At 42.0% G+C, this 11,805-nt stretch overlaps 1 protein-coding gene across 7 annotated transcripts in view; it reads right to left on the reverse strand.

Annotated features, from left to right (window-relative positions):
- LOC126215106 (guanine nucleotide-binding protein G(q) subunit alpha) overlaps positions 1 to 11,805 on the reverse strand; it is a 103,513-nt gene that overhangs the window by 62,481 nt on the left and 29,227 nt on the right. For 5 of the 7 annotated variants that reach the window (XM_049941761.1, XM_049941759.1, XM_049941758.1 and 2 more), the window contains one exon: positions 6,004 to 6,132. In XM_049941761.1, coding sequence (XP_049797718.1) covers positions 6,004 to 6,132 — 129 coding nt within the window. Of the gene's footprint in view, positions 1 to 6,003; positions 6,133 to 8,005; positions 8,135 to 11,805 lie in introns of all 7 variants that reach the window. The other 2 variants (XM_049941762.1, XM_049941757.1) reach the window with 1 other exon arrangement.

Consider the following 11,805-nt stretch of genomic DNA (forward strand, 5'->3'; position numbering starts at 1 on the left):
GACAGAGAGTAGGCAACGGGACAGAGAGTAGGCAACGGGACAGAGAGTAGGCAACGGGACAGAGAGTAGGCAACGGGACAGAGAGTAGGCAACGGGACAGAGAGTAGGCAACGGGACAGAGAGTAGGCAACGGGACAGAGAGTAGGCAACGGGACAGAGAGTAGGCAACGGGACAGAGAGTAGGCAACGGGACAGAGAGTAGGCAACGGGACAGAGAGTAGGCAACGGGACAGAGAGTAGGCAACGGGACAGAGAGTAGGCAACGGGACAGAGAGTAGGCAACGGGACAGAGAGTAGGCAACGGGACAGAGAGTAGGCAACGGGACAGAGAGTAGGCAACGGGACAGAGAGTAGGCAACGGGACAGAGAGTAGGCAACGGGACAGAGAGTAGGCAACGGGACAGAGAGTAGGCAACGGGACAGAGAGTAGGCAACGGGACAGAGAGTAGGCAACGGGACAGAGAGTAGGCAACGGGACAGAGAGTAGGCAACGGGACAGAGAGTAGGCAACGGGACAGAGAGTAGGCAACGGGACAGAGAGTAGGCAACGGGACAGAGAGTAGGCAACGGGACAGAGAGTAGGCAACGGGACAGAGAGTAGGCAACGGGACAGAGAGTAGGCAACGGGACAGAGAGTAGGCAACGGGACAGAGAGTAGGCAACGGGACAGAGAGTAGGCAACGGGACAGAGAGTAGGCAACGGGACAGAGAGTAGGCAACGGGACAGAGAGTAGGCAACGGGACAGAGAGTAGGCAACGGGACAGAGAGTAGGCAACGGGACAGAGAGTAGGCAACGGGACAGAGAGTAGGCAACGGGACAGAGAGTAGGCAACGGGACAGAGAGTAGGCAACGGGACAGAGAGTAGGCAACGGGACAGAGTGGTTGGCCGCATCCGGGCTCAGGCAGGTAAATGTGGCACAATGCACGGCTCTGGCCACAGATACATAAGAAGCAAACCAGGAGCTGAAGGCTTATGAATGCCAGAGAAGGCCCCTCCAATCAACAAATGAAAATGTTGGCACAGGAAAGAGCCTCCTGTCTTCCATGGCCACACCCGATATATTTGTACACATGCCCCTCGAAGGTAAGTATGAAGTAGATGAAAATGAGCAGGAAGGATGTCACAGGTTTGGAATCAGGTGGGCACTGGTCGAGGTAATGTTCACCGGCAGCCAGATTATGTACATGGGGAATGTTGGTATAGACATAGGAGGTATCAGTGGTGAAAAGCAAGATGTGTGGTGGTAGTGGGACGGGTACAGATTTCAGATCTACGAAATATCTGGTGTCTTTACTACAGAAGAAGGGTCTTTGTATTACGGTTGCAGGTGTTTATTAACCAAGGCAGATATATGTGTTGTTGGGTGCTTTGGAGCCAGCAACTACGGGACGGGTTGTGTTTGTAGACCTTAGCAAGAAGGTATAAGGTGAGGATGCATGTTGGGGTAAGAAGTTCTATGGATTATTAGTTCTTGATAGGAGCCAGAGGTTTTAAGGAGGGACTGCCGGTCAGCTCGTATCACAGGATTAGGGTGTGGAAGTGTCAGGAAGCCGGCACAGATCCTCAATTACACTATATGATCAAAAGTATCCGGACACCCCCAAAAACATACGTTTTTCATATTAGGTGCAGTGTGCTGCCACCTACTACCAGGTACTCCATATCGGTGACCTCAGTAGTCATTAGACATCAAGAGAGAGCAGAATGGGGTGCTCTGCAAAACTCACAGAAATCGAATGTGGTCAGGTGATTGGGTGGCCACTTGTGTCATACGTCTGTATGCGAGATTTCCACATTTCTAAACATCCCTAGGTTGACTGTTTCCAATGTGATAGTGAAGTGGAAACTTGAAGGGACACATACAGTACAAAAGCGTACAGACCAACCTGTTGACTGGCAGAGACCGCCGACAGTTGAAGAGTATTGTAATGTGAGATAGGCAGACATCTATCCAGACCATCACACAGAAATTCCAAACTGCCTCAAGATCCACTGCAAGGACTATAACAGTTGTTAGGTGGGAGGTGAGAGAACTTTGATTTCACGGTCGAGTGGCTGCTCATAAGCCACACATCACGCCAGTAAATGTCAAACACTTGGTGTAAATAGCGTAAACATTGGACGACTGAAAATTGGAAAAATTGTGTGGAGTGACTAACCATGGTACACAATGTGGCGATCCAATGGCAGGGTGCGGGTATGGCGAATGCTCGTTGAACGTCATCTGCCAGCGTTTGTAGTGTTAACAGTAAAATTCGGAGGCGGTGGTGTTATGGTATGTTCGTGTTTTTCATGGAGGGGTCTTGCACCCCTTGTTGGTTTGTGTGGGACTATCACATCACAGGCCTATATTGATGTTTTAAGCACCTTTTTACTTACCACTGTTGAAGATCAATTCAGGGATGGCGATTGCATCATTCATCACAATCGAACACTTGTTCCTAATGCACGGCCTGTGGCGGAGTGGTACACGACAGTAACATCCCTGTAATGGACTGCCGTGCACAGAGTCCTGACCTGAACCCTATAAAACACATTTGGGATGTTTTGGAACGCCGACTTCGTGCCGGGTCTCGCCAATCGACATACCTCTCCTCAGTGCAGCACTCCGTGAAGAATGGGCTGCCATTCCCAAGAAACCTTCCAGCACCTGACTGAACGTATGCCTGCGAGAGTGGAAGCTGTCATCTAGGCTAAGGGTGGGTCAACACAGTAAGGAATTCCAGCATTACCGATTGAGGCCGCCACCAACTCATAAGTCATTTTCAGCCAGATGTCCGGATACTTTTGATCATGTAGTATACATACTTCCTTCGGTCGTGTAGCACAGTGGTAAATCCCTTGTCTGCCAGGAGGATAATGATGGAGTCATTAGTTTTTTAGGGAGAGGAGTTGTGCAGAGAGCAGTTTAGAGCCATGTTGTACGGACCTGAAGAAGGATCCTGAAGCAACACTGTATGTTAGAACTTCTTGGAAGGATTTTGATGCACGGGTGATGGATCAAACTCTGATCACGGTTGGACCTGTTCAAAGTACAGTTCCATGTTAGCTTTGCTGTTGGAAAGGTTTTGAGATTGGATTCCAAAGTAATACTTCCAATTAAAGAAGTGTTAAAGAAAGTAGGTCCATAAGCAAAGCAGCATGATGAAATGTAGACTTAGGGTTAAAGATGAGACCCTTGGGTAATACAGATAATTCACGAGGTGCAAGGGCCTCAGAAGACAGGTTGAGAAGGCTGTACTGTTGTGGCTGGTTCTTGTGATCATGAGTTACCATTGCTTTTGGAGGAGTGGTCAAGGCTGAGGTTTGTTAAGGTGGTTTGCCAAGCTTTGTGTGTAGGTAAGAAAACAACAGAGGCAGGCTTTTGTACAAGGAGAGAAGTTTGTTGGAGTGGAAATTGGCAGATGAGGTAAATAAGTCACACATTAGCTGGGGTTCACATTACTGCTGTATTTGAAACTGTAAGGGGAATTGGTGATCAGTAGAATTACAACCAGAAATAGGATTTTCAATATTCGGCCTTTGGAAGTAACCCCCAGGTAAAAGCCGGTTTCAAGAGACAGAATGTGGGACCTTAGTATAGATAGAGCAAAAGCATGTTTTCGAAAAAAAATGAAAATAAATAGTGATGGGATTCATCGTGGCAAAATTGGAGGGTTTTGAGTATTAAGAGATGGTGGGAGTTACGAAAATGAAGCAGCACCGAGAAAAACTAATACAAGCAAAGAAAAATATTGGAAATATAAAAATAATGAAAGTACAAAAATTCGAATGAAAATTGTGTGAACAAACAAGATTGGTTGATCAATCTGGGGGGGAGGGGGCCAAACAGCGAGGTCATCGGTCCCATCTGATTACGGAAGCATGGGGAAGGAAATTTGTCATACCTTTCCAAAGCCACCATCCTGACTTTTGCCTGAAGCGATTTAGGGAAACCACAGAAAACCTAAATCATTATGGTCAGAGGTGGATTTGAACCGTCGTCCTCCTGAATGAGAGTCTAGTGTGATAGCCACTGCGAATCCTAGCTTGGTTGTGTGAACAGACAAGGGTTACCAACAGGTAAAAGAAAAAGTGATAATTTTTTTTCAAGAAAAGTGAACTATACATATGGAAAAATTACAACAGTAAACTGTGTCTGTGTAACTTAGTGCACAAGAAAACAGACAAAACTTTAAAAGCGGGATAGACAGAGGAAGAGGAGGAGGAGGAGGAGGAGGAGGTTAGTGTTTAACATCCCGGCGACAACGAGGTCATTAGAGACGGAGCACAAGCTCGGATTGGGGAAGGATTGGGAAGGAAATCGGCCGTGCCCTTTCAAAGGGACCATCCCGGCATTTTCCTGAAATGATTTAGGGAAATCACGGAAAACCTAAATCAGGATGGCCGGAGACTGGTTTGAACCGTCATCCTCCGGAATGCGAGTCCAGTGTGCTAACGACTGCGCCACCCCGAGACACAGCGAGAGGAAGTCATAGAAGAGAATAGAATGTACTGTGTATGAGCATTAAAATAACGCAGGCAATAGGTGTAACAGTCTACTTGCATGGTTTTGCATTTAAAAAAATTGCACAAAAAGGTGGAAATAATTGCGTAGAAGGAACATATATGGCAAGAAGGAAAGAAAAGCTGTGTCAAATTTGTAAATAAATCAGCCAAAGCCCACGAGTAGAAGACCCTGCAATGTACACTGAACCGTAAACAAAGAGTTATATGAACATTCGCAAACAACAATGGTGAATGACATGTCTAGGTGCACATAAATCAGTACCAGTACTAGGGAAGATATAGGGGCAAGATGTTCGTTAAAGATATATTTTATTAAATGTCTTCCACAAAAGAATGGATTTTATCTTATGCAGACTGTAAATTTAGAACAAATCAGTGTTCTCATATGTCTAAAAAATAACCGTACTTGTTAGGTTATTAACTATTCTGGAATTTTAAACATTCTAACTATTTACTGGCAACAATTCCATACAGACGGACAAACTAGAGTTGTGGAAGGTTTTCATATGCCTATACAATAAATTTGACCTCATATCACAAACAAAAAAAGGAAACAACTACAATAGCAAATAGCCTGTAGGGGACACAACAACCACAGCAAATAATACAGAGACAAAACACTTGCAGGTTAAACACGATCTGATTTTATAACTGGACTGTCCAGGCAGAAGCAAGCCGAATTTTCGTGATTAACTTCACCTGATGTTACCACAAACTGAGATTTCTACAGATTTGATGACACTTGCATCTGAGGTGTGAAACCGGTAATAAAACTTAAATCGAGTGTGACCTGCAGGTGTTTTACATCTACATAACAACTGAAGTTAAAATGCAAGTGTATTCTGTGAGGAGGCTGGCTCTGTGTGGATGTTATTGGGCGCAAAGTACACTGAACTCCCAGACAGGTCAGAAAACTACATGCGCAACACATGTACCATTTCTGACAAAATATAAAAGAGCCAAATGCACATCATTGATGCCCAGTCAAATGTACTGAGCACTCACAAAAAGTTAAATAGAGAAATGTGTTGACCAGATGCAACTTTGGAGTAGTGAGCCACCCTTGCACAATACTTTTCAAGTGGTATGACATGCATATTAAGTGATATATTAGAGTATTCTAAATGTAACTTTCCATTCGTGACAAATTCAGCTCACAAATACCCCTATCGCAAAAATACAAGAGAGGAAAGGAACTTTACTGCCTACAGCAGAAACAGGAATTCAGCACAGGATCTGTGGTAGTACTGAGGAAGATGGCCTGAAATTGAAAAGTTCTGTTCTAGTGTGCAACATACGAGTGATATCTAACATTAAGGCAACAGTAGCTAAGAAACTACTCAAAACAGTCTAACTCTGAGGTGAAAGACAGTACATACTGTCATGAACTTACAGTGTCTACTCCCACAAACAACCAGTTGGGCTTCAATTAGCAGCAGTTTGTGATACTGCAAATATGTGACACAAAGAATGATCTTTGTACATCTTTACCTAAATATTATGGAATCCAAGTCAAAGGGATACTCTAAGATGCCAGTTGTCGGTACACGTGCACGTAGGATGTCTTGTTCAGTCGGAAGAAAGTCAGATCTCTCGATCCTCTCTAAGTCGCTCAGGTAGCTGAAAATTCACAAGTCGATGCATTTTGCTTTTTAATTATGGACAGGAGCTGAAAATTCACATTATGGGGTAGAGTCACCCCTCTGTGTCCTCTATTCGCGTATTCACTTAAATGACACAAACTACAACACACAGCATGCACATGCATAAAAAAAAACAATAATTGTGTAATTCCAACCAGCTTCCAGATGGTCCATTTCTTCTGAAACATGCCAACAATCACAACTGGCTGCTGCACAACCATACAAGCCTTTACCACTATCAACAGCTCTAGTAATAACTTTTACTTCCTTCATTAATCCTTCAGGAATTTACAATGCCACATGCTAGTAATACGGAAAATACTGGTAATTTTTCCACCTTGATTTCCTCTCTAATTTTTAACACTGGAAAATCAATATACTCATAATAACCTTAATTAAAAATCAGTTCCAAAGTACTCTTCAAGATTAAGACAATCCAGACTATATGCTAATGTTAGTGAAAATCTGCAGCAAAGCTTTATTAAATGCACCTCATCAGGGCAGAAACAATATGGAATATAACTGGTGCACTGTGTCACACTATGTTCAGTCGATTGCACTGATGTCTGGCACGTGACTTGTGGAAGCGGCACAGCTATCGGGTCATTCAAGACTGACTTTACAATTGAGACTCTCACGTGACTTGGCTGGCACGCACTACTAATAAGGTCACAATTACTGGTAAAAGGGCACTCACTGCCATCGGGAGTCGCACGTAATATGACTAGAAGCAGAAATGGCAGTTCTAAATTTATTTCTTTGCACAACATGCCACATTTGGACATTTCATTTGACATTTAAAGCCAAAATGACTGGTAATTTAGCATAGCATGAAAAAACAAACATTTTAAAAAAGGATTAAAAAAAAAAAAACATTATTTCCCCATTATCTTACATCACTGAAATGTTCGAAAACAGTTTATATATTTATGTGAAAAACACAGTATTATGTTACTTTGTCATCTTTTCTCCAGCCAGGCTACTGTGACTGTATTAAAGTAATGATAAGCATGCACTTTAAAGTGGCTGTACATTCCTCTTCAAAGCCTTTGCTCTTGTGAAACTGGGCATTATAAACTGTATCTATCCTGTTAGATGCCCTTTGTAGGCCAATTTGAGGTGGTTTTCTAACTTGACAGACCACAACTGTATCACATCATATTGTTTCTCTTCACTTTGCTTACAAAACTATCAAATGTAAACAGTTATTTACACCCTGTACAGACAAAATACTCCACCAAGATACGGACTGCCATGGGATCAGAATTCATTATTACTGTGACATTCGTGTGATAACTTCAAAAGAAAAAGTAGAAGTAAATGAATACTGATGGTACAATATTGAATAACAAACAAAACACTGAAACTTTTATTTCACTATGGAGTATAAAGACTAATTAAACAGCTGAAGCCCCTAAATTCCAACACTATAGAAGCAAACAATTTAATTATTTTTACGTCATTTTACACTTTCGAGGATACAAAATACTTTCACACAAAACGCATATCTTCACAACAATGATTTGAGCTTTAACTTTGTAACTAAAATGGCAGTTCAAGTTTAGGCAGCGTACCAGTGTGATAGCCTATCTTTACTTAATCTGTCTTTTTTCCTCCTCCTCCACCCTGTACAACTTTAATGTTTTTGAAAGCACATACTATCTGGAAGCTGTTTGCTAGAAATTTACGAAGAAGAGAAAGACAACACAAATACAGAAAGATTCATGCACACAGAAAGAGTCCCAGCAGCCCGTAGAGAGAAAAGAACCGCAAAGCCAACACAGTTTCCATTCCACATGCAGCAGTAGAGAATGGAAAGCCACCACCAGGTCACGAGATGACAGTTGTACCTAAAACGAATCTCCTCCAGATCAAACGGATACTCTATGATGCCAGTGGTGGGCACTCGCACTCGCAGGATGTCCTGCTCCGTCGGGAGGTAGTTGGGAGCCGCCACGCGGTCTATCTCCGACAGGTAGCTGTGATCCGACAGAACGACATACTTTACACAGTTACAAAAGTGAGAAGTCAATAAAAACACCTCCTGGCTCAATCTAAAGCAAAAACAACAATTGTGATACATATTATGCAAAATAGAGACAACAAGTAACCAATCACTTAGTTATGAGCTAAAGTGCCAGCTTCTTATTGTCAAGTGACTGCTTAACATTTCAGTTGATAAGTTATTACCAATATTTATACAGACTCAGGTTATTTGTAAAATATGTCAAAACTGAATTTTAGAGGTAAAATGTTTGCTTTCCAGTCATCATGTGACTGATTTTGTAGTCTTACAAAATGCTCAATCACTTTATTCTTCTATATCTGGTTTACTGTTCGATTTACAAGGCATATTTGAAAAGTAAAGGCCATTCTAAACACTTTTATTAGCTTCTTCAACCACTCTGTACAGTTCTCTGCCCGTGTATTTACAATGTCAACAATGGAAGCCTAGTGTCTTAGCACTTTGAAACCTCTGTCCACGAAGCCACTGCTTTGAGTGTGAACAGAGGTAATGTGATGCAAGTGAAAGGGGAGAGAGGGTGGGGGGTGGCCTACAAGTTTCCGTTGGAAATGCTGAACCTTTTCCTTGGAACAAGCAGCAGTGCCCAAATAAATGCCATCTTTAAGCTGTACTTTCCTTGACAACAGTTTACCTGCCATTTATTTTGGCTGACCATCTCAGCCTTGCGAGCATTTCACAGCACATGCCATAGCAACAATGGCCGATCAGATGGCAGATTTCGATCCACTTGCAGCACGATTTTGTTGGATGCTGGGTTTGGCACTCCACTCTCCATTGTGCAGCTTTGTACTTTCAGTTTTAAGGCCTCGACACAAGTGTTTAACCTTTCCTTCGAATTACTGTATGCCCATAAACCAGACACAGCTGACCAATCAGAGCAGCTGTAGGTCCATTTGCACACAAAAATCTGATTACAGACACATTTCACAATTGTCTTTTTCCTGGTCTTTATCCTGTAAATTCACAGGGCCGACACATTAATTTCCGATTTGGCATTGTCAGTCAGGGATGGTGGGGCAGATGCTCTTCCTGTCTCCCCCCAAGAGAGCAGATATTGTGTACCCAACTGTATACATCTGGTGCTACTCCATATGAAAGTGTGGAAATGTTTTCTACATGTTCATGTATTGTCAGAGGCGGGATGTGGGTACCAACCCAGTTTTTATCAAGTCAGACTTGGGAAACTACCTAGAAACCATACCGACCCTCATTGTGAATGCACGGGGCCAGCAATCCCTCCCTAAAACCTGAAACAACATGCTAGGGCGCATGGCTATCCGGGCAATTACACTTCACCATCTGTAGGAGCAACAATTCACAAAGCTGTTGTCTGGTTTTACCAACAGTGAAACAACTACTGAAGCAAAACAATAACTTTTGTGGCTTTGTAAAATCAATAGATGGGGATGCACTTGTGCAACTTTCTTCTCAGCTACTGAAGTTTATGTACAAGTCAATGGGCCATACTTTTCGCATACACATTGTAACTACCCTCATCCCCCTTCACTGTATTAACATTGATGTTGTTTGGACTGCACCCATCTCTACCCTTCACAAAATTATAAGATAGACTTGCTGGCCATTACTTACCTTCAGGAGGCACCACACTAGCTTTTGAAACTAATAGCATCACCCTCAGGAGAAGACAGGGAACGAGTATTACGAAAAATCATCCCCATCTTTCGGCAACCTATTGCACTCTTATTTTCTCCTCATATTAAAAAAATAAAATAAACTGCTCATTTTAACCCTTTCACTGCTACAGATGAGCTCTTTGCAAAATTGTGCACAAACTTTTAAAGAGTTTACAGAAGTAAAAACTCGTTGAGAGAACTTCGTGCAAGTCACTAAAATTTTATTCAAAACTGAGAGCAGAATAATGTCTCATTACGTTCTCAAGTAACTGGATTTTATATCCAAATGTCAGTAGCGAGCAACGGGCCCATTCACATCCTTGTACATCGCAAATCATGCAGTCATAACGATTGTAATCGTGTATAAATGATTCGAGATACTGAGACGAGGTTTTCTGCAAATGACAGCATGCGATGAGATAGATATGTTGTATGATAAATACCTTAAACCTTTTTATTCAATGCGGTATGGCAGAAACTCGTTTGCAGCAGTGAGAGGTCAGCAACTCAGGACACATTCAGACATTCATTCATAGCAGTGCAGGAAATTCCAAGTGACATGCATATACACACCCACAGTACCTGGGGTATGGCGTAACAGGACATGTATACATGCCCACAGCAGTGGAAGGGTTACAGAAAGATTACTCTGAGCCTTTGCATTTCTCAGCTAACGTAGCATAATGTTCCGGGCATTAGCTTCCCTTTTAGTCCTTACACTACTTCGAGAATCTGACCACTGTCTTCTTCCTGAAGGTTAATATACTGCCACTATGAAAACAAAAGTGTCACACACCTCAAATATCGACAACATTATAGCAATCTGACATTTCCAAACGTCACTGTCCGGACAAGATTTGATTCACTAAATACTGATCTAATGTAATTCATATTTCAGCTATATGACAAATGTTTTGAGAAACCTATTCGATATGTTATGTGGTACTACGTGGAAGTGACAACTGCTTTTGGTTGGATTGAGACTGCACAATGAGTACATCGTTATTTTATGTTTATAATCAAGTGAGTTACAAAAGTTAGTTTATATGAATAAAAACAGTTATCTAATGAACATGTCACTATTCTTTCACTACAAATTAATAAATTGTGGATTATATGTATTTATGATATACTACTTTGGTAGGTAAGTTATCTGGAAAGATGAAGTAAAATTTCAAAACAAAGCCATAAAAATAGTGAAAGAATGAGGTATATCTAGAGATAAATAGAAACGAATATGAAAAATTTGACTGGGAGGACAACACTATCAAGGATTCGAAACATTATACAAACTAACCACACTACTGAAATAAGGAAAATTGGCTGTCTTGCAAAATGCATGCAAACTTTTTGCAAGTCTACAGAACAGCCCGAGTTCAGAACCAATCCAAATGCTATATCAAGGATAAGGAAACTACTAGCAGTGCGTCACTTTCAATTTGAATGTCAAAAAGATTATGAGTGGACGACACTGAGCAAGTGCGGCACACCGACAAGCACTTCCGACACAGATCTCGCAGAAGCTGAGGATCGGTGTGGAAGTGTCGAGGTTGACTGGAAGGTGAAAGGACAGTGTGTTCCCCGAAGTGCATCAAAAGCAGAAAGGCTCACAAATGGAAATTAATAACATGTTTTACTGACATGTGACATATGTACTCAACCACCATTTGAGGGGAGGGGGGGCTGAACATGACTAACTCTAAAGCTTCACTTTATTTTATTTTATTTATTTATTTATTTATTAATAAGAGCCCTGCCAGGTCTTCAGCAGCTTTGTAAACAGAGCCACTGCAGTTGACACATCTGTACAGTACTGACATGTCAGCAAAAGCAATGTGTGCTGTGAACAGTGTTAGAACTGAGTACCGAGCACAAAAGTGCTGAGCTCGTGATGAATTTACTCAATTCAGTGAAAGGGTTAGCTTCCTTTCGAGCTTCTCAGTGAACCTGTACACACTGTACATTTGTGAAGACAGTTCAATCTAATTCT

Source organism: Schistocerca nitens, chromosome 12, assembly GCF_023898315.1.
Source record: "Schistocerca nitens isolate TAMUIC-IGC-003100 chromosome 12, iqSchNite1.1, whole genome shotgun sequence".
Classification (NCBI taxonomy): domain Eukaryota; kingdom Metazoa; phylum Arthropoda; class Insecta; order Orthoptera; family Acrididae; genus Schistocerca; species Schistocerca nitens.